General features: G+C 47.8%; 5 protein-coding genes across 5 annotated transcripts; 2 read left to right on the top strand and 3 right to left on the bottom strand.

Moving 5' to 3' along the window:
- Positions 1-706: 706 nt before the first annotated feature.
- On the top strand, positions 707-3,655 carry F4812DRAFT_91873 (subtilisin-like protein). The gene is made up of 5 exons (XM_047939539.1): positions 707-1,473; positions 1,548-2,063; positions 2,147-2,165; positions 2,233-2,423; positions 2,556-3,655. The coding sequence occupies exons 1-5, from the start codon at positions 1,013-1,015 to the stop codon at positions 3,217-3,219; spliced, it is 1,851 nt and encodes a 616-aa protein (XP_047788302.1). The 5' UTR covers positions 707-1,012; the 3' UTR covers positions 3,220-3,655.
- A 7-nt stretch (positions 3,656-3,662) lies between these two features.
- F4812DRAFT_435417 (t-SNARE) lies at positions 3,663-6,031 on the bottom strand. Its single transcript, XM_047934762.1, has 4 exons — positions 5,620-6,031; positions 5,301-5,422; positions 4,729-5,229; positions 3,663-4,640 (listed from the first exon to the last, which is right to left on the bottom strand). The coding sequence occupies exons 2-4, from the start codon at positions 5,364-5,366 to the stop codon at positions 4,260-4,262; spliced, it is 948 nt and encodes a 315-aa protein (XP_047788301.1). The 5' UTR covers positions 5,367-5,422; positions 5,620-6,031; the 3' UTR covers positions 3,663-4,259.
- Positions 6,032-6,638: 607 nt separating this feature from the next.
- Positions 6,639-8,583, bottom strand: F4812DRAFT_435416 (Brix-domain-containing protein). Its single transcript, XM_047934761.1, has 4 exons — positions 8,333-8,583; positions 7,692-8,268; positions 7,027-7,637; positions 6,639-6,960 (listed from the first exon to the last, which is right to left on the bottom strand). The coding sequence occupies exons 1-3, from the start codon at positions 8,336-8,338 to the stop codon at positions 7,324-7,326; spliced, it is 897 nt and encodes a 298-aa protein (XP_047788300.1). The 5' UTR covers positions 8,339-8,583; the 3' UTR covers positions 6,639-6,960; positions 7,027-7,323.
- Positions 8,584-13,934: 5,351 nt separating this feature from the next.
- On the top strand, positions 13,935-15,911 carry F4812DRAFT_435410 (AhpC/TSA antioxidant enzyme-domain-containing protein). Its single transcript, XM_047934760.1, has 2 exons — positions 13,935-14,752; positions 14,822-15,911. Exons 1-2 carry the CDS (start codon positions 14,345-14,347, stop codon positions 15,599-15,601), a joined length of 1,188 nt encoding a protein of 395 aa, XP_047788299.1. The 5' UTR covers positions 13,935-14,344; the 3' UTR covers positions 15,602-15,911.
- Positions 15,912-16,305: 394 nt separating this feature from the next.
- Positions 16,306-23,267, bottom strand: F4812DRAFT_460962 (ketoacyl-synt-domain-containing protein; the record flags this gene model as incomplete). Its single annotated transcript, XM_047937788.1, has 8 exons — positions 16,306-17,121; positions 17,196-17,510; positions 17,582-21,462; positions 21,520-21,805; positions 21,909-22,258; positions 22,319-22,497; positions 22,550-22,934; positions 22,988-23,267. The coding sequence occupies 8 exons, from the start codon at positions 23,265-23,267 to the stop codon at positions 16,306-16,308; spliced, it is 6,492 nt and encodes a 2,163-aa protein (XP_047788298.1).
- Between the last annotated feature and the right edge of the window lie 864 nt (positions 23,268-24,131).

The raw sequence follows: 24,131 nt of genomic DNA, 5'->3' as shown, positions 1-24,131 counted from the left end.
AGCACTTATAATGCTAGTTGCGGTAGGCTTTTGGCGTCTCATAATTCCAAAGGCCTATATGGGGCAACGTGTAAGTTAGGTACCTCCTTATAAGAAGAAAAAATTGCATATGATTGGTGAGCATATGGTTATACCAAAGATCTGCGAATAAAAGGAGTTATAATAAGCAGCCAAAAGACTCAAGAGCACGCTCCTTAAGGAATGACGTCATGTCTCAGCCAATTGGCGCCTCGAGAACTGTTGCTCAGCACTTTCCTTGTTCGACCTTCGTCACTTACTACCTACCTGGTATATAAGCCACAATAACTAGGCTGCTAGGTAGGCTGGTAGGGTCTTACTAAATAGTAAACCGTATCAACACAAGTCGCGTTAAAAATGCTGATCATTGCCTCCATTGCCCCCATTGACGTAGCTCATGCTTTTAATCTCCGGCCGCTAGTCTTATCTCCCAATCCTGTTGGGCTTTTCCCCACATGCCGCATATGTAAGGTACGGTGCCGGTTTATAGGTATGCAAGATAACGACGATGAACCTGCCTTTTCCGATTGGCTATAAGCTAATCTGGGAATAATAAACGGAAAGTTCACAACGAAAATATACCTACATAGTACCTACCTAGGTAGGTTAAGTACTAATAGTAATAAGTTGGAGGGGTATACGCAACGTCCCATGTTAGATGTAAATTAATAATAACAATATAATGATAGTGATAATAGATATGAATTACATACGAATTACGCGAGGTTTCTTCCTTTTGAGACCTTTTAACAGCTCTCTGTCCAGGGGTGTTGTATCGTGTCGTGTTGTGTCTCACACATATTTATTAGGATGACCCGTTCCTGAAGGCGCATATATGTTTCAATTCGCTTCTTCTTCTTCTCCTTCTTCTCCTTCTTTTTAACTCCCGGTCTTCTCGTGAGGAAGATTTGTGAAGGAGATAGCTGGTCATTCAGCCGTTCTCTTACTTGCTGCATCATCTACGCCCCACCTGACCTGTGACGTGGGGTTCCCAATGAAGTTTTTCTCGCTCATTTGCGCCACCGCTGCGCTCCTCCAGGCCACCGTCCAAGGCAAAGACGTCGTAGTAGAATCCCTGCCAAAGGTGCCAACGGGCTGGAGGAAGGTCAAGAACGCGGATGCGAACCAAGTGATCAAGTTGCGCATTGCCCTCGAGCAACCCAACTTGGACCAGTTCGAGAGAGTCCTCTACGAGGTATCTACTCCTCAGCATCCTCTATACGGCCGTCATCTGTCGCGCGATGAAGTCAAGGAGATGATGAAGCCGAGAGAGGAGTCGACTGCGGCCGTACTGGATTGGCTCCAAAAATCTGGCATCCCCGCGTCGGATATCAAGAACGCCGGGGAATGGGTCAATTTCAAAACGACCGTGTTCAAGGCGGCAAGCTTGTTGAACACTCAGTTCCAGGTGTATAACCATGTCGGGACAGACGCGCAGCGAATCCGAACTCTACAGTACGCATGAAATTCCCGCCTTTGTTTAACGGGATGAACGAAATTCGGTACGAGATTTGCTAACTGGAAAACAGCTACTCCGTCCCCGAGGAGGTCCGATCCCACATCACTATGATCCAGCCGACGACCAGGTTTGGTCAGATGAGGCCACATGCCGTACAGGTATACGAGGTCATCGAGCAGAAAGAGGCCGCGGATTTCTTCCATGCCGCCGCGGAGATCCCCACCCAGGAGCTCAACGCGACTTTCTGTAACACTACCGTAACCCCTGAGTGCTTAAGGGCGCTTTACAACGTCGGCGACACGGCTGCGGATCCCAGCGTCGCCACCATCTTCGGCGTCAGCGGCTTCTTGGAGGAATACGCGAAGCACGACGCGCTGGACAAGTTCCTCGCGCAATTCGCCCCCTACGCGCTCGCCCAGAACTTCACCACGCTCTCCGTTAACGGCGGCTTGGACAACCAGACGGACTCGGTCGACGACGACATCGAGGCCAACCTCGACATGCAATACGCCGCGTCCCTGGGCTTCAACACAGATATCCGATACTACTCCAACGGAGGCCGTGGACCCTTGGTTCCCGATCTCGAGTAAGTGGCTTAGCCTAAAACGAGTCTTAACGCCCTTTGAAAAAAGAAGAAAAAAAAATCAGGAAGATGCTAATTTGACCTAGCCAACCCGACCCGAATACCGTACGTAAAATATCGTCAAGTTGTCGGTTGCGCGAAGAATCCCACTTGCTGACGTTCTGCCGTGTAGGGATCTAATGAGCCGTACCTCGAGTATCTGACGTATCTCCTGGATCTGCCGGACGAGGACCTCCCGCACACTCTCACCACATCCTACGGCGAAGACGAGCAGTCGGTCCCCAAGACCTACGTCGAGAAGGTCTGCACCATGTTCGGCCAGCTAGGTGCCCGCGGCGTGTCCGTGCTCTTCAGCTCCGGAGAGTAAGTCCTCTCTCTCTCATCATTCATTTCATCATTATCCATTTATTCTTCCGCCTGCCAGCACCATCTTATGCATACCACAAAAAAAAGAAAGAAAAAAAAAAAGCTAACTTTGTCTCCCCCTTCCCTTAGCACCGGCCCCGGCAGCGCCTGCCAGACCAACGACGGCAAGAATACCACGCGCCTCTTGCCCATCTTCCCCGCGGCCTGCCCGTACGTGACATCCGTCGGCGGTACCGTGGGCGTCGCGCCCGAGCACGCCGTGTCCTTCTCGTCCGGCGGCTTCTCCGACGTCTTCGCGCGGCCGTCGTACCAGAAAGCCGCCGTGGACTCGTACCTAGCCGCCCTGGGGGGCGCGACCTTCGCGGGGCTGTACAACCCGTCGGGGCGCGGGTTCCCGGACGTGGCGGCGCAGGGGCGCAACTTCAACGTGGTATCACGGGGGCAGCTGGTCAAGGTGGGGGGCACGTCGGCGTCGGCGCCGACGTTCGCGGCGCTCGTGAGCCTGCTGAACAACGCGCGCGTCAAGGGCGGGCAGGCGCCCCTGGGCTTCCTGAACCCCTGGCTGTACGGCGAGGCGGCGGCGGCCGGCGGGTTCACGGACATCGTGGACGGCGGGAGCGTCGGGTGCACGGGGCGCGACATCTACAGCGGGTTACCGGCGCCGTACGTGCCGGGCGCCGGGTGGAACGCGACGCAAGGGTGGGATCCCGTCACGGGCCTCGGGACCCCGCTGTTCGACGTTTTGCTGGCGAAGGTCGCGCCGGGGGTCGATATGCCGAAGATTTCTGCGTGAAGAATACTTACCACCTACCTCTACATGCATAAAGTGAAAGTTCATGGCTGAGCTAAACTAGGCTATGTAGGTACTTGTACCTAATTTGGTGAGAGAAGCTGGTGATGGGTATATCATAACTGGAGGTACATACCTACCTGTAGATTTCGCTTGGCTGTCCGGATTCCGCCAGACATCCGAAAAAGAACGGGCTATCCGATAGAGCTATATAGTGTATGCTCGCACCGCTAAATATATGTACCCAGTAAACTCTTGTCATATAAAAGTGGTTATGGTATTAAAAGCTGTAAGATTGCCTTTATAAAGTCTGGCTAGCAAACACGTTTTTCTGTGTCCTGATATGGACACCAGTTTTATGTCGTACGGTATCGAAATGTAGGGTACCTAGGTAAGGTAGCTTTTCATATGGATATCCGATCCATTCAAGACGCAATAGCCTGAACTATGGTTATGAGGTGCTTCCCATTATGAATTGAAGATCATATTTGCGCGTTGAAATAAATACCTACATGAAATCTAGTCGGCCTTCGTAACCGTGTCTTCTCTTCACAATTCATACCTTAGGTACCTCAAACTCAAGTAATAATGAGCGCGCGCGACATAAGTAGTACAATACGGAATCATTTGAATATGAAGAAGAAAAAAAGAGGTAATAATAAGCGTATAGGCATATTATGTACAACGTCAGCTCGTCTCAGCCTGGAACCCTCCCCTTCCGACCCTGAGAAAAGATCCAAATAAGACCACGCCGCCCGAGCGGTGAATAATTTCGCATTAAAACCATGCGTACATGAAAAAAAAAAGGAAGAACAATGCATTAAGGATTTTACCCCTCCATAGACTAACCGGGGGACCAGAAAGTCTGCCGACGTTCTAGATATCGAATGGAAAGCCAGGAATTAATATAAAGTCGACCAAGATCTGTCATCTCTACACGATCTGGTAATTTTCTTTTACTTCTACCCGGGTTATCCCGTCTACCGAAGTTGAAAACTCGTCTCGTTATCGTTCATTCACTCTTCAGTTTCTCGAGCGGCACTTTAGCCGCTGTTGTTGTTGTTGCTGTTGTTGTGATTGCCTAGTAGTCCCGCATTGGCAGCCACACCTAGACCGACACCGAGGGCGATGGCGATGATGATAATTACGACGAAGAGACACCACCACTTTAGCTTTCTGCGGTTTCGGGCATGTACGATTCCTTTCTTTACGTGGGTATTGCCTTCGTCGATGTACTTAGTCGTATTCTCGGCATTATTCACTGCCTCGTTTACGGCGTGATCCTGTTGCTCCACTAATATGGCGAGATCTTGGAACATATTCGCCAGTTCGATGAGCGTCCGTTCAATGCGCTGAAGTTCATTGTGGCGCGCACGTACTGCGCCGAGAACTGACGACGCTTGTCCGGCACGGTTGGAACGGAGCTGCGTCTTGGGTCAGCATTATCCGGTTTAGGAACTACTTGAATCCTTCCGAGGAGAAAGGGCTCAAGAACAAGGGGGGAAAACTTACCGCTGTTTGGAAGACACCTTCATTGCCCCAATCCGTATCAGCCGCTTTACGAACCTCGTCTTCGCTAGCTTCAGGATTGACAATGCGATACTGGCGGGCAATTTGGTCGCGGTACCGTTGGCTGTAGAGGCTCTCTTCCTCCCGGTATCTGGTTAATTCGCGCTCGAACTCGGATTTGATGGCATCGACCTGCCGCTGTTTCATAGTACGGGTAGAGCTGTCAACGGGGGATTTGACAGCGTCGTTCGCCAAGAATTTTAATTGATCTCTAATGCCAATGTTCAAGGTTTGCGTGTCGGCGACGAGGCGTTCGAGCTGTTGCGATGCCACGCCACCGTCGCCTTCAGCCAGCGCGCGCTGGTGCAGGGACGCAATTGATTGAACATTATTAGTAAGGGTACCGATTTCATTGCGGAGGAATTGAATTCGGCTGAGAAAATCCTGTTGTGAGAGGATATCTGAGACTTGTTGCTGCTCTGGATAGTTTTGTAATTCATGCTCCTAGCTGTTTGTTAGATAGCTGTTGATACACACTCACTGAATTAGTTCTACTGGCTGTAGAATTGCCTTACCTGGTAGCCTTGCTCGGCTAGGGAACTGTCTTGATATGGGTTGTTTTGATATTGACCGTAAGACATGTTGACTGCTAGGCCGTCGCCTTTATGACATCCAAAAAGCCTCGGTGTTCTAGGACCTTAATAATAGATGACGGATGGTAAGCAATGGAATGGTCGGATACGATAATATGGTGTGACGTGATGCGACGTGCTGCGACGTGAAATGAAGAGCTGGAAATGGGGGAAGCTGGGGAGTTGGAGAGGACAAAAAAGGTGATTGATGAATGATTTTGAGATTGAATCAATCTTTAGGTAGGTTTAGGTAGGTACTTACAAGTTACAGCTAAACCGTACTTCTTCCGCTGTAGACGGACAGGCGGGCAGAGACGGGGCTGGGGCAACGGCGGATGTTCCCTGCTGACCGTACAGGTACAGCCGTAGTGGCGTCTGAGTATTTTTTTTTTCTTCCAAGGGCCTTTCCGCTCCAAATACCGTCTTCCGAGTCGGATTGTTAGCAGGGAGTGGAGGAGTAAAATAATAAGAATCGTAAAATAACAGCACAAACGAAATCTAAACTGAAAGGAATCGACGAAGGAAGTTTGCCAGGTTTAAACTTGAATCGTTTCTTTTTCTCTCTTTTTTTATCCGAGTACTAATCTGCAAATCGGGTTACTCAAACTAATCATACCATCTAGTAGAGTAGTAAGAGGTACATAGTAGTTCTAGCTGTAAGTTGTGATTGTGATGATCCATGGCATGGGTGGCTTGGACGAAAATCGACGTTTGCCAAGCTGGGATTTTTGGCGGGAGCCTGGAGAAAGGTACGCTAGCTGGCTAGGTACATGCATGTTAAAACTTGCATGTACCAAAGTACCTAATAACTCTGAGAACCCTTCTCATATGGATGTACCTAATTTCAAACAACTCTAGCAAAACAAACCGCTTAAAATCATAAGCCATTACCTAAGACAGGAAGATAGATACCTGTAGTGGCCGCAGACAGCGGACCGTATTGTCCTACCATACCTACGTTTCGTACCTACCTAGGTACGTACATAGGTACATCCGTGCATTCGGTATTGTACGTGTACAAAGTACGACCCTAAAATAGCACAGCCCTGCTCCTCGGTGCTAGGTCACATCAGCGTCTAACCTCAGAAGGCTATGAACTCTTAATTTCCCATTTCGTCATAGCTTGCCATACTAGCAGACTAGGTGTAAAAATTGGTAGCCTATCTCACGTGTATCCTGTTTTTTTAAACAACCGTCTAGGACTCAACATCAGTCTTCGACATCTCTTAAATCCTTTGGAAAACAACGCTTTATCATTAAAAGGGGGGAGGGGGGGGGGGGATGTGAGAACTACCGCTTAGTAACTATGGGATATTGTTCTATTATCATATCTTTCCCTACAATATCTACTGATATAATTCCAATCACACGAATAAGAAAGGTTTAGATTATCTCGTAGACATGAATTTGCTCTTGGTTTATTTCTATTGTGAAAATAGCTTTATTGGAGAGTTTGGTTTTCTTTCATTTGTTCTCTTGCCCGGAGTTACACACACGAGATCAAACTAAGAAGATGTCTCTCTAAGTCTTTTGACCGTATGAATTGTCCGAAGTTATCGTAGACATGATTTCTTCATGCTATGGTCTTTCAGGAAAATCACTGCTATACGCCATGGGAAGCTGTTAGTCTTTATAAAAAGGACCTTCGCCATTTCAGACTTAGACCAACCGCAATGGAAGAACGCTGTTGAGAAAATCAACGTCAAAACTCTGCCAATCCTCTATCCAATGTATCAATCTTTCGCGCGAGATTTTCTCATTTTCGAGTGTTTGTGTACGCTAAACGGCCGTTATGTTGATGAAACACTCGAAAAGATTTATACGCTCGTGTGGAGATTTTCCTGGATCCGGACAGAGATGCACGGCTCTTCATGGCGCCACGTCTTCCTGTAAGGTATGGAGGTACGAAACCTTCGGAGCCATGATACCCTAGATCGCGACGTGAAGGCTAGTCGTAATATTAACCTCAAAGATAGTCTTTCTTGCGGCTGGTTCTCGTATATTGGTTTAGATGCCACTCAACATCCCCATCTTTGTTTTCCAGGGTACCACTTCGGATTTCGAATACCTTCATCGTCATTCGAGGTCCGACTTCAGATAATTCTACGCTATCGTATCCGGTTCGGACGAAAACGTGGTGCCGCACTTCAATCGCATCTTCAATATTCTTAAATGTGACTACTCGGCTTCCGAGCTTTGCATTGCTTGTAATAGGTTCCCTCGGGGGAAATATATGCTTTAAGATTTTGACGACCCGAGCACCAAGACGAGAGGTAAAGCCTATAGTTTGAGGTTAGGGATAGTTGGAAGACATGGGTTATGCGCAAAACTCACCATCAAATATCAGGTGCGGGTATGATTCGCTAACAGTTCCGCGAATACTGTTGGGGATGTCATGGCGCAGCACGACATTGTGTAAGGAGAATGATATGGTCGGTCCATGTGGGAAGTGAGATAGTGTCAGGGCTGTAGGAACACCACGATGCTCATGGAGAAGAACTAAGTCGCTGAGGCCACTACTCTGTGCTGATCGAACGAGGTCCGGTAAAATTAAGTTGCCACGATTAAGTCGTATGGCTGTCGGGAGAAGCAAGCGAATCTCTTTCGCAAACGCCGATAGACGGGCAGATGGATCTCTCGAAGTGGTAACAAGGACCCTGGGATCAACTATCCCAGAAAGTTGGGAGTATTCATCGTCAAGATCTAACTCTTCATTCGCGCTCCTATCCGGCTTTGATTCGTCATATTGATAGTCTTTCCTCAGTTCCTTATCGTTGGCAATCGATGGGTCTAACGGTCTGCCGGTTGCTAAGGATGCTCTGAGTTTTGCTCTTTTCTCACTGATTTCCGAATCGCGGAGTAAAAGAGCCCTTCTATAGAGGTAATCGCGCCGTTGTCGGGCTTGTTTGCGCTACGGATTTGGATCGTGTTAGTCGGTTTGGTGTATTTAATATTGTAATGAAATGAAAACTTACAATCATGATTTCAGCGGATGGTGGCGTATAGCAGCGCTATGCAAGTTTGGGGGTAGATGTATTCCGCAATTGAGTTTCCTGCAGAGTATCGTAAAGGTTGAAAAAAATAAAAAAATAAAGATGCGCAGTTGTTTCTAAGATCTAATGCCAACCATCGACGCGCGAGAATTTGAATAAGCAGTTATAAAGTCACGAACTTGACTTTTGGCGTACATCAATTGGAAAATTTCATATCGGAGCTTATCAGTCCCAGTGCGACTTTAGAGGGGGCGGATGCTCAGGTTATTCTTTGGTCATTGGTCTAGGCGTTTTTCGGGGACCCATCATCCCGCCAAATTATATAAGGTACCTCCTACAGGCTTACAATACCTGGGTACAATACCTAAGGTACATACATATGTAGATTTCTGCCCGCCACAGTTCAAAGATGCAAGCGCGAAAGTTAATCGCAATCTGAGAATTCCAAAACCTCACAAAGTTCCACACAATGTGATGACTTCTTTTCTAGTTACTTTCTACAACCTAACTTATTGATCATCTTACTGCGCCAACTAAGGCAGCAACGAAAGAGACATCCTACCCGTGGATTCACGTGTTATTTTTAAACTCTGTAAGGTATTGTCGAAAGCTTTTAAACTTTACTTAACTCTTTTTGTTCGTTCCCTCCAATATCCATCCGCCTTTCACAACCCTCGAAACTCTTCTATCTCTTCCCCTCTTGTTCTTGTTAATTTCCCATCTGCCGTATTTCAATTCTTCATATACTGCAAGCCTAAGTACACGAGGCTTTCTTGAGACATATCTTTGTTAACAAATACCAGCCACGAAGAAATAGTCCTCCCGAATCCCGGCTCCCACAGCCGGCCGACGGCGCAACAATGGAAGGTGCTTTTACCCACCTGGGTAACCACCTCGTGTCCGATTCTGCTGCCGCTATCAACGCCGGCGATGATGATCTTTCCACTCTTGATCCCGATGAGAGCCTTCTCTATGGCAAGTATAGCGGTCGTGGTGGGCTAGGTACTGCGAGACGAAGAAATGATGATGACGATAACGAAACCGAGGTTTTTGACGACGATGACAACGAGAGCATAGCTAGCGTCCCTGTTGGGGCTATGAAGGCTCTAAACCTTAAGGCTCCCGAAGAAGACAAGAAGCTTCCCCCTCATGCTTGCGCGTAGGTCTCCTTAAGACTATGAGCGGGAAACTCAACAAATTGTTAATATATCGGTTGCAGGTATTGTGGTATCCATTCTCCTGGATCGGTAGTCAAGTGTCTTGCTTGCAGCAAATGGTTCTGCAGCGCTCGAGGAAATGCAAGCTCTTCGCATATTGTCAACCACTTAGTTCGAGCTCGACATAAAGAAGTACAACTTCATCCTAAGTCTACGCTTGGCGACACGACCCTCGAATGTTATAACTGTGGCACGAAAAACGTTTTCCTTCTTGGATTTATTCCTGCGAAATCCGACACCGTCGTCGTACTGCTTTGCCGCCAGCCATGTGCCGCCACGCCCTCTTCGAAGGACATGAGTTGGGATACTTCTAGATGGCAGCCTTTAATTGAGGACCGTAGCTTCCTCCCGTGGCTTGTGTCGCCGCCTAGCGACAATGAACAGCTCCGTGCTCGGCATCTTACCCCTCCTATGATTGCCAAATTGGAAGAGATGTGGAAAGAAAATGCCAGTGCCACTATAGCAGATTTAGAAAAGGCGGCCAGCATTGACGACGATCCGCTCCCAGTTCTTCTAAAATACGAAGACCCGTACCAGTATCAGAATATCTTTGGTCCTCTCGTGAAGATGGAATCCGACTACGATAAGAAGTTGAAGGAAGCGCAGTCTGAGGATGGCCTGGTTGTTCGATGGGACTTGGGTCTTAACAACAAGCATCTTGCGAGCTTCACATTCCCCAAGCTGGAATCTGGCGACGTCAAGCTCGCAGTAGGTGATGAGATGCGACTCAAGTACAAGGGTGAACTTCGCCCTCCCTGGGAAGGAGTAGGCTATGTGGTCAAGATCCCGAATAATCAATCCGACGAAGTTACTCTAGAGCTGCGCAAGACGGGAAATGAGAAGTCTGTGCCGACGGAATGCACTCATAACTTTTCAGCTGATTATGTTTGGAAGGCAACATCTTATGATCGCATGCAGGCTGCTATGAAGACTTTTGCTGTGGATGAGATGAGCGTTTCTGGATATATTTTTCACAAACTGCTCGGCCATGAGGTTGCTGTCGCTCCCATGAAGACTAATCTACCTAAGAAGTTCAGCGTACCGGGTCTTCCAGAGCTCAATAGCAGTCAGATTAGTGCTATCAAGAACGTCCTACTTACACCTCTCAGTCTCATTCAAGGCCCCCCGGGAACGGGCAAAACGGTCACGTCCGCAACCATTATTTACCACCTAGCGAAAATGAACAACGGCCAAGTCCTTGTGTGTGCACCGTCTAATGTGGCCGTGGACCAGCTCTGTGAACGAATCAATCTCACGGGGCTAAAGGTTGTCCGACTTACAGCGAAGTCTCGTGAAGACGTCGAGTCTTCCGTCAGCTTCCTCGCTCTGCACGAACAAGTGCGCATGCTCGACACCAATCCCGACTTGATGAAGCTTTCTCAACTCAAGAACGAGCTTGGCGAACTTGCAAGCGGGGATGAGAAGAAATTTAAACAGTTGACTCGCGCTGCTGAGCGCGAGATTCTCAACAATGCGGACGTGGTCTGCTGTACGTGTGTTGGAGCCGGAGACCCGCGCTTGGCTAAGATGAAATTCCGTAATGTCCTTATTGACGAATCTACACAATCCGCCGAACCCGAGTGCATGATTCCTCTTGTTCTCGGCTGTAAGCAGGTTGTTCTCGTCGGTGACCACAAGCAGCTTGGACCAGTGATAATGAACAAGAAAGCAGCCAAGGCTGGTCTAAACCAATCACTATTTGAACGCCTCGTCCGCCTCGGTTTCACACCCATTCGGCTTAACATCCAGTACCGAATGCACCCTTGTCTTTCCGAATTCCCATCGAATATGTTTTACGAGGGGTCTCTCCAGAACGGTGTTTCTGCCCCCAACAGGATCCGTAAAGATGTCGACTTTCCCTGGCCTGTTGCTGAGATGCCCATGATGTTTTGGTCTAATCTTGGCAATGAAGAGATTTCTGCTTCTGGAACTTCGTACCTCAACCGAACTGAGGCTTCTAATGTGGAAAAGATCGTGACCCGTTTCTTCAAAGCTGGCGTACGGCCATCTGATATTGGCGTTATCACCCCGTATGAAGGTCAACGCAGCTATATTGTTACTACGATGCAGAATACGGGCACTTTCAAGAAGGAGTCTTACAAAGAGGTCGAGGTTGCCTCGGTCGATGCTTTCCAAGGTCGTGAAAAGGACTTTATTGTCCTGTCTTGCGTACGATCCAATGACAACCAAGGCATTGGGTTCCTTTCTGATCCTCGCCGAATGAACGTCGCCCTTACCCGTGCGAAGTACGGCCTTGTCATTATCGGCAACCCGAAGGTCTTATCCAAGCACGAGCTTTGGCACCACCTTCTAGTACACTTTAAGGAGCGTAAATGTCTCGTTGAGGGACCTTTGACTAACTTGCAGACATCTCTGCTTCAGTTTAGCCGACCTAAGAACACTTACCGCCCCCGTCCTCAACAGGTTTCACACGTTTCTAGCGGATATTCCAACGGTCGCTCGGCTGGCTTCAACGGCCAAAGCGCTGGTCAAGATTTTGAATCGAGTTCCATGCTTTCTTTCATTCCCGACGATACATCTAGTCTTCATAGCTCGGCTCTCGGTGGTGCCGGGCTTGGTAATACCGCTTTCCCAACAATGTTTTCCAACTTCAGTTCTGAACAATGGCCTGGCCTTCCAGGGTTTAATGCAACGCCGGGTGGTCGCGTAGGAAGTAAGAATAGGGGTCGAGGAACAGAGAGTGTTGCTGGCGAAAGCGTTGCTACTTCAGAATATACCGACGGAACTGCTAGCGTCATTGGCAGCAAAGGTGTAGGGCAAGGAGGCGCTAGTCTTGGAGCTGGGCTTCCCGATGCACTTCGCTCTCGACCTACATCTTATACTCAGAGTGATCGGCTGAAGCAGCACGTCGCAGAGAGCTCTGGCTATCCCGCTTATCCGAACGGTTTCCGTCGCCGATATGATGATGACGAGAAGTCGGTCAGCACCGCCTTTGCTAGTCAAATTGGCGGTGGATTTGAGTGATTTGCGTATGACAAGTGGATAACAATATCATCATTTAGATGAGGGCAGGTATGCCTAATAGGCAAAGAGTCCTGGTGCCGTGCAAGCTCTAGACACTTGATTAGCAGTCATTCCAACACGAGTTCTACGCTGGGACAGCTTGTGCCCTGGCACATGACAATCTGCGAATCTTGGAGCCTCCCTGCTCCTCCGGGAGTTGCTACTCGCAACCCATCTGACCGGAGCGGTTGAGCTCAAGCTACCGCCAATGGGCGATCCTATCGGGGGTCCATCGGGGACTGTGATATGAGCTGTTGAGCTCATTATTTTTTGGTCCGACGGCGGAGGAAAAAAGCGGAGGAAAAAAGCAGTCACGCGACGAGTTCGTCGTGGCAAACACTAGTGACCACTGCAGGATTCGATGCTGAAGATAAGGACGGTCGCCACCAGCAAGAGCATGTGGTGTTGATAATGCTCCTCAACTAGGAATCACGTCAAATCCAGCCTGTTCCTTAGAGCGTGAGGACTGCTCCGTTCAATAGGACTCTGCTGCGATTGCGTCGGCTTCGGTATTCCATAGGTCTTTAAAGCTCGCTGCATTTTTGATTGATAACTTGAGTAGATACTGACCCTTAATACAATATACATTCGTTTGCCTAAACTTCGTTTCTATGTCATATAGTTATGATATATACGTCAGAGGTAGTTTATACGTAGGTAGGTAGTATTTAGATGGGCTACCGCCTACTCAAATATCTTGCACCCTCCTAGCCTCAGCCAAGAATTTTATACGGTTCATGTTTAATTTGAGAGCTACGCGATCGGGTTACAGAGAATACTAGATTGGGTGCAACCTCTTTTGAAACATAAACCACGTGGTTGGGATACTCTAAAATTATGCAGAGCGGTACCTGAATATCAATATTACCTTAGGTATATACGAAGTTATTCGAGGTAGGTACCTAAATTGCGGTCGGTGTTTTGAACTAGGTAATCCTACTACATTCTATGCATTCTATGAAACTGCTTAAAATTGATAGCAATACCTACCTCTACCTAGGTACCTCCTAACCTAGCAGGTCTAGCAAGTATCAAACTTTAAAAAAGATTACCTAACCTAACACTCTTATAGGAGACAATTGTAAATGCTATACCTCTTTTAAACCTAGCAACTTCCAAGGTTCTTTACCAATCCTCGTACTGCTACTTATGTGTACAGTAGTACAGTAGGTATTCTGCATGTACTAAGTTTAGTTGCATGATTCTACTGTGAGTTGGGCGTTTAGGCACATACTTACCTAATGCAGATACTTGGAAAATGCTGGCGAATACCTGCTTGCATAAGGTACCACACAAGTTCTTTTTGGGTACCTGTCATTGATGCACTGATGCACCGATGCATCCATTCACTGGCCCAAGAGGTAAACTGCGCCTTCTCGAGTTTCAGTATCAACTCCGCCTCCTTTCGTAAGACACAACAATTATCAAACTCTTTTTTTACCTTTATCCTTTCTTTCTGGCAAAGCACGATAAAAACCCTTATTTCCATAGCATTTATTATTATTACAACAATAAGTCACTTTTTCAAGCACCCCTGCATAGGCCAAGTTAATCGAGTTCCAACCTTCGTAATTCACGTTACCTACCTAACCCAGGTACACAAACCCGCAAGCATACCTAACCTACCTAACCTACCTTACCTCTTAAATAAAGCTTAACTAGAGCAAGCAACCACAACCTACCTAGGTAGACTTGTCGGTACAATACCTAACGAGCTATCACCTTGAAACCAGGTACCTACCTCCTATGCACAATGGCAGCTGAAAAGAAGCCACGGCCGCTCTCGATTTCGAAAGGCGGGCCAACGGCAACGGTGGTTCCTACCAAAGACTCTTCGAATAAGTCAAATGGGGAGTCAAATGGGGTGGACAAAACAGCTTTAACACAAAGCGCCAAGCCTACTTTGACGACAGATGCATCTATCGCAGCTGACAAGGAGCGCGACTTGCTGGCACAACCCAGAGTTTCAATGAATATTGAAGAATTCCATGGCGAAGTCCAAACTACGAACGACTTACCCGCCATTGAGACGCTGCGCAAAATAGAGACATACAACGTTCTCGATAGCGATGGGAAGTCGCATAGTTTTAAGAGCCTCTATGCTGGCCGCAATTCTCCGCGCCGAGTTCTCATAATATTTATCCGGCATTTCTTCTGTGGTGTACGCTACTAATAATTCCATTTACAAGGGTATTAACCAAGACGTTCCATGCTAACCAACATGTCACAGAATTGCCAAGAATATCTACGCACGCTTTCGGCCTCGGTTACTCCAGAGGCTCTTTTGCAGTTACCAGTCAGCACTTTCATCGCTGTAATAGGGTGTGGCTCTCCACAGCTTATCAACTCGTATATCCAAGAGACCGGTTGTCCTTTTCCGGTCTATGCTGATCCAACCCGTCGTCTATATGCTGAACTCGGAATGGTGCGCACCTTAGCATTGGGTCCCCGACCGGCCTATATGCAAGGGAAGTCGGTAGCTCATACTGTCGTCTCTGGCGTAGTCCAGGGGTTAAAGCAAGTGAAATCAGGTTTAGCGACGAAGATGGGCGACCAAAAACAAGTGGGCGGAGAGTTCCTTTTTGAACCCGCAAGTCTAACGCTGGACACTCCTGTCACCACTCCACGTAGCGAAGAGAACAAGCAACTTGAGCTTCCCGACGAGAACGAGGGGCTAGATGATCACGAAGACCCCAAGATAGAGGAAAAGCGTGTCACATGGTGTCATCGGATGCGGACGACCCGAGATCATGCCGAGATCCCAGAGCTGATGGAGGTACTTGGGTTGAGTGGCACCGGTGCCCCTATCAAGGACAAGAAAAGATGGGAAAAGGCATTGAGGACAAGAAAGGGCACCGGCTTGAGCATGGCCAGCCAGATGAGCCGATTGAGTGTCGACACCACGCATACCAATCATAACGGCAGTATAAAATCAGCCTCAAACACCGAGTATCCGAACAGTATGGCTGGACGCGACACGAACAGCCATGCTTCTATTAAGTCTCATTAAACGATGGAATTAGTTGAAACACCTAATTTTCTCTATTGTTCTCCTCTTTTCGACCCGGTTGGAAAACGTGTCTTAATGCATATTACTGGGGGATATTACCGACGTTTTTGATTATCAAGGTACAAGAAAGTTTACTTTAATTCGTTTATATGACTTGAGGCAAACAATTTATATGATAATCTGTATATGGAGATTCGAGATATATATAGATATAACCTTCTCAAATAAACGTGATATCAAATTTATTTATTGAGTTACAAGATACGAAGTACATATAGGATTAATAGCAAAAAAAGAGATCTACCAGAAATGATAGGTACCTAAGGCTTATGAATATCGTCATGAAACTAAATCGTGAGGTACATATGGAACTTGACCGCTAGAAGTAATGAAATACCTTCTCAGGTACCACAAGTATGGGAACTGCATGTAAGTTAAAAGGGGTTACACATCTAGATTCTACATGAGGTGTGTGTAACCCACAGTTATGCAAAGGACGATCGAGCGACCCCACTTGAAACCATCTCTGTCACACTGTTATTTATTTAGTGCATGGATAATTCTGAAGCAGTTCGTCCCCTTCCATTACCTATCTCCCAATTCTTCTGTAATAGATGATTACCTACCATATACCATATATTCAAACAAAGATTCATACAAAGATTCATAACAGACAACTACCTCTTAAAAGACATACCTACAGTTTATGTTCTAGTCCGTAAAACAATCAGGCTTGCCAATTCCGTCACGTTTGCACTCGTCAATAATTCCAGGATCTCCAGAGTTGCGCCCAGTTCCCTGGTGATCCAATTGCGCACTTCAATGGCAGTCAAAGAATCTAGACCATACGATGTCATACTTCGCAGAGCATCCACATCACCGTGTGCCACGGAGAGCACCTCCGATAGTTTCTGCAAAACCCCCTGTACAGCAATTTGGCGGGCCTCCTCGTTGTTGGCTGCAGCCCGGAATGCATTCCTGTACGAGATGGCCTGTCCAGAATCGCTTCCCGCGGCTCGTATCTCTGCAAGCGCTGCCGCTTTGAGGTGTGCGAATCGTGGATCGTCTGCATAGTACGGTAGAGCGTCTGTGTTACTGGGAACAAGCTTCAAGCCTGTTAGGCACTGCGTACCGCATTTGCTGGATGTAGCCACTGCCAAAAGTCCTAACACTTCGGCTTCCGAGATGGTTTGTCCACCGAAATTCTTGATAATCTCGTCCTCTCGTGCCAGGTTTTCCGAAATATACCCAGCATCGCTAACAGCTGTAAGGTCAAGGGACACTCCCGGCAGGCCTTGAGCGACCCTAAAAGAGGCAAATCCATCTAGAAATGTGTTGGCAGCAGCATATGCAGCTTGGCCACGGCTACCGACAATACCCGCAGCGCTGGATAAGAGTACGAAATAGTCTAGACGTGCGTTGATAGACTCGAGTGCGTTGTGGATATTCCAGGTCCCCTTGACTTTAGCACGAATCGCCGACACGTATGAGTCGTGGGTCATCCCTTCAATCAGCCCGTCCTAATACAGCGATTAGATACCCTTCTCGTAATGTGGGCTCAACTGAGAATCTGCCATCGAATCACAATACTTACGTGGAGCATCATAGCAGCATGGATCACACCGCATATCGGTGGAAGTGTTTCGGCGAGTTCTTTCACAAGTCGGTAGACGTTATCCTCGCTGGCAACGTCACATGTCCTGACGATAATGTTCGCCCTATCTTGAACATCATCAATAAGCTGTTGTAGCTCGCCAGCCTTGCCTCCGCTTCTCGAGAGTAATACGATATATCGAGCACCATGTTTCACCATCCATTTGGCAGTACTACGCCCTAACCCACCAGTACCGCCAATGATGATGTGAGTCCCGTTGGGGTTCAAGAAACGCCTTGAAACATGGTGCATTGCCTAGCAGAGACGTTAGTAACTCACCAGGTAATGAACCAATCAAGGAAGTCCGTGGTGGACATGGTATTTACCATTACTTTCTCGCTCTTCTGGGTAGAAATAATAATCGGATGCAAAGTGCCTTGCTGAATCATCCGCAAGCCCTGGCCCAACCCCGCGATTCGCAATATGATCGCTTTCTTTAATGGTCTCAAAGCCCCCTTCGAAAGACATTCTAACGCATCTCTGAGGATGTCCCTCATGAGACGTGGACGTGTAACTGTTAGGTTTAGTAAATTGATTGATGTGAAGCTTATATTCTCAGCAAGATCGGCTCCGGTATTCCAGCTACCAATGCGAGCGTGAAATGTTCCCTGTACATGGATAATACGTCCGAAGCGCGCGGCACCTGCCCATACCCTGCTCAAATCTGGTGTTGACGCTGGGAAGCTGGACGAACTGGTGAAGACGACATCCATACCTCTCCCGCCGGAAGCATCTTGAATGTCACGATTGAAATAGAAGCTAGAAGTGTCGAAAACGTGTTCTGGCCTTACACCCAGCGACTTTGCAACAAAGTCTCTTCGCTCGCTGCCATGGACAGCGACAAATATATCGGCACCTAGGTAATGCGCTACTTGTATTGCAGCAAGTCCATGGGGGCCGTTGACTTGGATCAGAACGCGGTCTAATTTTCGAACACGTGCAACATGCGAGAGTCCGTAAAAGGCTGCACTGAAGGCAGATGGAACCAACGCTGCTTCTTCGAAAGTCATGCCCTGGGGGATCTTGACGACACTATTTGCTGCCACACAGGTATGTGTACCTAGCCGGTCACCGCTTAACGCGCACGCGAAGTCTCCAACCCTGATGTTGACAACGTCTCGCCCAACGCGAACGACAACACCGCTACATGACCTTTCAGGCGTTGCAAACTCATCTGCGTTAGTGTGCACAATAACATCATCTTGGCCGAGTCCGGTGGCTTTAATCTCAATCTCGACTTGATCGTCATCCAAAACCTCGTTGGACGTGGAATCCTCAAAGTGTATATTGTCAAACGAATCCTCGGTGTGTGTAGCCACCCGTAACCGACGTCCAGGTTGACAAAATTCTTGTAGATACGGCCTCGAATTTCCCAGCTCGCGATGAACTCGTAAATTCATATCATCATCCACAACAATACGCGGCACAACTAAGTCTCCGCTCTGCTCCGCGAACTCGACCTCGGCCTCGGTCTCGGGATTGCCTCCGAGAATTGTTCTCCTAAAAGCATCTTCAATTAGTTCAGCTTGGCCATCGACATCTAGAGTGTTATCTGGGTCGAGATCTAAGGTGACAGCAATCTTGCCGAGCTCGGAGCGTGCCGTACGGAGTAGACCTAATGCCATGTTCGTGCTTGGGTTTGTAGGCACTTTTGAGGCACCACAAGTTACCCATAATATGCCACCAGCTCGTACCAAGATGGACTGGATTTGTTCGAATTCTGTCTTATCAGCCGAGGCTAAGACTGCACGGTCAAGCTCCGAGAGTACTACGAAAAAGCCACTGAAATCCTTGACGCGGATTAGACTTGAAATATTCGGGTCAATTCCGTAGTGTAACTTGATAACCTCACAAAGTGAAGTTATAAGTGTGTCGTCTCGGGCACGTTCTGTCACAATCGTTATACGCTCCCCATGAGCTCGGGTATGCATACGACTAACACCATTAGCATGACGTCCCTTTATTTGCTCCCATTGGCACTTATAGAATAGCTCTCTAGGACTCAACGGCATGCTTGTTGCAGTTTTAAGCAAGGTGAATTCTAAACCCAGCATAGAGACGGAAGGAAACCCGCTATTCGCTGGCGCAAATAGCTCGGCTAATGGTGGCCTAGAGTCCTCGTCTCTCGTCGACTGGACAATAAATTTAGATCCAGGAGTCCTCTCCCAATCGTCGCTGATATTGACATGCACCTGTTTGATGGCAGATGGCAGTTGTGGGCTTGCGGTTCCCTCGAACCCTAATTCAGCTTGTGATATCTGAAAAAGGGGTTCTAACATAGCGGGGTGGACTAAGTATGGGGATTCGTATGCCAACGGCATGATGAGCTTTGAATCCTGAAGGGCACCTTGGGCGCTGGCCCCGGATTCATCCATCTTTACGCTCACTAGGTTCCAAAAAGTGTGCGGATAGCAGATACCGCTAGAACTCAGGTTAAAATAGAAGCCAGCTGCAGGTATTGCCGACTCATTTTTCCCTGGTTCGACATTAAAAAAGGAGTTGAAGCAAGTAGGCATTTCAGTATGGCTTTGCGAGGGTCTTGCTTGAACAAGACCATGACAATGTTGCAGCCATCCTCGTTTAGGGTCGAAACTGGAAATCCGAAATTCGTCCCAGTCAAGTTTGAACACACCATGCGGCTTAAATGCCAGTATAAGCTCAACCGGTGTGTCGTCCGCTAGAAATAGTTGTTCTGGGATGGATATATCGCGCATGTCAAAGCTACCTGCTTCGAAACCTTTGACCGCTGCTCGTTGGCTGGCCGCTTCAAGAACCATAGAGATGAAGGCCGAGACGGGAAATACAGAACGGTCCTGAATTCGGTAATCACGTAGCCAAGGCAGCTCCTCCAGCCTTATAAAATTGCGCCAGGTTGGCTCCAAGTCGCTGCTCCAGTCGGTCAACGTGCCGATGAGATCATGTCGTGCGAACGGTTTGAGTCGATGCTGTCGCGTAATCCGACTTTCATACCAGCACCGCTGGTGCGACCATGGGTACGTATAGAGAAAGGGGATAATATCAGGCTTTTCAATCTCGGAGCGGTTATGATTGATATTGAAGAAATCGATACCCCGGTAGCCACGCACGAATAGCTGGCCAGCGAGTTCTAAGGTTGTCACAGTGGCGTTACGACCTCGCACCAAAGTCGGGATATATGGTGGAGTCTTAGAAGCTGGCAACTGCATCTTCTTCAAAGTCTGCATAATCGGACCCTTGAGTGCTGCATGAGGACCAATCTCGATTAGTATATCTGGCTCGCTCTCCTTACAGAGTAGTTGCAAGGCCGTCGTAAAGCGTACCGGGTTGGTCAAGTTCTCTACCCAATATTGTGGACCAAGCTCGTCCGCATTTACCTCGCGAGAACGGAGAGAAGAGAAGAATCGTACATCGCCATTTCCTTTCTTTAACTCAACATTTGCGATCATGTCGTGGTATGTCTCAGCTATTAACTTCATGTGCGGGCTGTGGTAGGCAACATCGACGAAAAGTTTGCGGTTGAAGATTTGTTTTTGCGTCATGAGATTGGAAAGTTCATCAATGGCTTCAGCGTCACCTGAGACAGTTGTTGAGGTGGGAGAGTTTTCGCAAGCTGCTACAGCTTGAAGCGGGTGAGGCAGCTGTTTGAAAAGGGGTTGTAAGTCTTTCGCACCCATGCCGACCGCCATCATCGAGCCTTTCACATCTGGAAATTTATCCTTCAAGGTGATGATAGCTTGTCCACGATAATATGCCGCCGACATTGCCGCTTCGAGTGATAAAGCCCCGGTCGCATATGCGGCGCCAATCTCTCCACTAGAATGGCCCGTAACTACCGAAGGCTTAATTCCCCATGATGCGAGGAGGTCAACCAGCCCGATCTGGACGGCGCTACAAATCGGCTGACTGATATGAGCCATACCTACACGGGAGCTATATTCGGTCCTGTTTAATTCCTCCATTAGTGAGAAATCTGCACCGATAGACAGAAGATGTTCATCGGCTCGTTGGATAGCGGATGCGAACACGGCGTGAGACTCCAGTAGCTCTCTGCCCATAGCAAACCATTGCGCTCCCTGCCCTGTAAATATGAAGCCGAGTTTTGGCGAGTATGAAGGCGCACGTTTTGGTATTACTTCCGGGCTATTGAGTGCTATTGCCAACTTGCTGCACATATCAGCTACCAGAGCTATGCGCCAGGGCAGCTGTGAACGCCTCTGGCATAATGTGTCTATCGATATATCAGCACACCCATTTTCTTTCGACACAGAACAATATAAAAACTTACACGCTAAGTTTCGAGGCATTGTACTTTGATAAAGTTCCGCATGCTGCTCGAGGAAAATTCCCAGTTGCTCCATGCTTTTCCTCGCAGCCGCCTCGTCATTGGCACTCAATATGAATAAACGCTTCGTTTTAATATGACCTTCAAACTTTTCGGGATCCAAGAACTCAATTTCATTTTCCGCTGGTAACGCTTTAAGGACTGCATGCCCATTCGATCCGCTATATCCAAAATTGTTGACACAGATATACTTCTTATTTCGAGGGAAAGGTTGCTGTCTCAGTGGGATCTGAATAAAGAGGTCAGCACTATCCTAGTTCACCGAGTTCTATCAAGATTTCATCTATCAAGACTTCAAGAATTTCAAGAGATACTCAATGTAACAAACTGACTTTCAAGTTCCAGTCCGACAAGGGAATAGCTGGGTTCTCCTTCTCGAAGTCGGCATTTGGTACAACGAACCCCTTTTCTAACATGAGTGCTGCCTTCATAATCGAGATAACACCACTGGCATTTTCGAGGTGGCCAATATTGGATTTAACAGATCCAATCGTTAACGGATCACTGCTGTCTAGGTCCTGGCCAAGCGCTTTATAAATACCTTTGGCCTCAATAGGATCTCCAACTTTGGTACCTGTTCCATGGGCCTCGAAAAAGCCGATGTCTTTGGCATCGATATTGGCTTGGGAGAGAACATTGCGCAGTAACGACTCCTGTTCTTCCGAGCTTGGTGCTACGATGCCTTCAAACATTCTATGTTAGTTTGCCACAAACAATATATATATAGATGGGACGTACGTACCAACTGTTCGGCCATTGTGGCTAATTCCCGTATGGGAGATGACGGCCCTCACATAGTCTCTATCCTCTAGGGCTTTATGCAGGGGCTTGAGGATGATGCACCCTACCCCTTCACCTCTCGCATATCCGGAGTTAGCGCGGTGGTCAAACGCAAAAGTTTTCCCCGAGTCCGCAAATAACCTACGTTGTTAAATCGATTGGCCGCTTGAAATGGGAACACCGGCTGTCTTACCTTAACTTTGCCATAGATACCCAGACGTCAGGTTGAGTTATCAGATGAGAGGCCCCAACTATTGCTTGTTCCGATTCCCCCAGCCGTATGCTTTGAACAGCCATATGCAGCGCATGCATACTTGATGAGCAGGCAGTGTCAACAGTAATTGCAGGGCCGGATAGGTTGAAGAAGTATGATACTCGCCCAGCAAGAAACGCCCCCTGACTACCGGTAGGGTCGAACATCGGCGAGTCATCTAAATCCCTTAGATTTCCCATCCTATGCTCATTGTCGGGGCCACCAATAAAAACACCAATTTTTCGACCCGAGATAGACTCCTTAGAAATGCCAGCATTCTCGAGTGCTTCGTATGAACATTCAAGAAGGAGACGTTGCGTAGGATCTTAAACGAGTGTTAGCTTAACGTGGCCAGCTCTAGAGGTGGCAAGTAAATACCCATCGTCTCGGCTTCCTTGCGCGTCATATCAAAGAAGCCAGGGTCGAACATCTCAAGATTCTGAGATAGGAAGTACCCTCCTTGTGAGTTAATAGTTCCTTTCTTTTCCGGGTTGGGATGATTATAAGCCTCTTGGTTGAATCGATCTCCGGGTATCTTGGACCATGCGCTTCGCCCTTTGGTCAGCAATTTCCAAAAGTCGCCTGGCGAAGATACATCGCCAGGGAGGCGACATGACATGCCGATTATGGCGATGGGCATCAGCGCCTCTGACTCCATCTTTACATGTGAGAAAAAGAAGGTATAGTGATGGCGAGCAGTAGCAGCTGGAAATTTCCCCAGCGATACTTGGGATCAATCAAATCGAACGTGCCAAAGTCATATATATGCCAATGAGAGAAGCAACCTCGTATCAGTTATCCGTCGCAACCCAGACATAATTCGGATCTTCTGAAGCATGTCGTACCCATCTATTTGGTTGAGTTTACCTAGCGTATTCCCTTGGACGTTTTCTGGGAACCCGGAGGTCGAACGGGCAGGGACGCCGATACTCTGGCTGATAATAAGGTTCCCATTTGGGACGAATAATATCATACAAAGATGATTTCCGACGCTTCGATAGTTCAGCTGATCCGCTTTTGGCTCCCAACTTGAGACAGTTACATATTCGACTCAACTAGAAACTCATTCTGTTATAAGCTAGCTTTTGCCCATTGCTTGACGGCAGCGGGGGGAGGAGGGGGGTTGTTCGCCACATACGTACTTCCTTCACGTTATCTTGGCTCCTTTTCACGCCCTGTTAGCCGTATTTTGTGACTGAACTCAATGTAACAGAATATCTTAACTGGCACACAATCCATCATAAACCAACTTTACAACATATACGAGCTATTACATAGGCTTATAAAGTTCACCATTCTCTTTACGAGACACCTCCAAAACTTAGTCGGAAGCTAATAAGAAACACACTTTGTCCAAAGTCTGGACGAGTGTCGGAAGTCCGTGGGCAGATCATCACAAGCTTCAACTTACGAGAGGTTAGCCCGTCAATCACAAATTAGCAACTCGTATTGTTTTGTCTACAACATTATTAATCAGCAACAGCCTTGAAGGTTGATGGTTCTACGGATAGGGATAATTCCG

This window comes from Daldinia caldariorum (genome assembly GCF_022478825.1).
Source record: "Daldinia caldariorum strain CBS 122874 unplaced genomic scaffold F4812scaffold_13, whole genome shotgun sequence".
In the NCBI taxonomy this organism is placed as follows: domain Eukaryota; kingdom Fungi; phylum Ascomycota; class Sordariomycetes; order Xylariales; family Hypoxylaceae; genus Daldinia; species Daldinia caldariorum.
Note: the sequence above shows the minus strand (reverse complement) of the source record. Positions and strands in the feature narration are given on the sequence as shown.

What these genes read in the sequence shown, in the direction of transcription:
- F4812DRAFT_91873 (XM_047939539.1), top strand. Translation starts at nt 1,013, where the DNA reads ATGAAGTTTTTCTCGCTCATTTGCGCCACCGCTGCGCTCCTCCAGGCC. An exon ending in CAGCGAATCCGAACTCTACA is followed by an intron (nt 1,474 to 1,547) that starts GTACGCATGAAA and finishes ACTGGAAAACAG; the next exon opens with CTACTCCGTCCCCGAGGAGG. An exon ending in GTGCTCTTCAGCTCCGGAGA is followed by an intron (nt 2,424 to 2,555) that starts GTAAGTCCTCTC and finishes CCCTTCCCTTAG; the next exon opens with CACCGGCCCCGGCAGCGCCT.
- F4812DRAFT_435417 (XM_047934762.1), bottom strand. Translation starts at nt 5,366, where the DNA reads ATGTCTTACGGTCAATATCAAAACAACCCATATCAAGACAGTTCCCTA. An exon ending in TAGCCGAGCAAGGCTACCAG is followed by an intron (nt 5,230 to 5,300) that starts GTAAGGCAATTC and finishes ACAAACAGCTAG; the next exon opens with GAGCATGAATTACAAAACTA. An exon ending in AAGGTGTCTTCCAAACAGCG is followed by an intron (nt 4,641 to 4,728) that starts GTAAGTTTTCCC and finishes CCCAAGACGCAG; the next exon opens with CTCCGTTCCAACCGTGCCGG.
- F4812DRAFT_435410 (XM_047934760.1), top strand. Translation starts at nt 14,345, where the DNA reads ATGGCAGCTGAAAAGAAGCCACGGCCGCTCTCGATTTCGAAAGGCGGG. An exon ending in TCCGGCATTTCTTCTGTGGT is followed by an intron (nt 14,753 to 14,821) that starts GTACGCTACTAA and finishes AACATGTCACAG; the next exon opens with AATTGCCAAGAATATCTACG.
- F4812DRAFT_435416 (XM_047934761.1), bottom strand. An exon ending in CCCGCACCTGATATTTGATG is followed by an intron (nt 7,638 to 7,691) that starts GTGAGTTTTGCG and finishes CTCAAACTATAG; the next exon opens with GCTTTACCTCTCGTCTTGGT.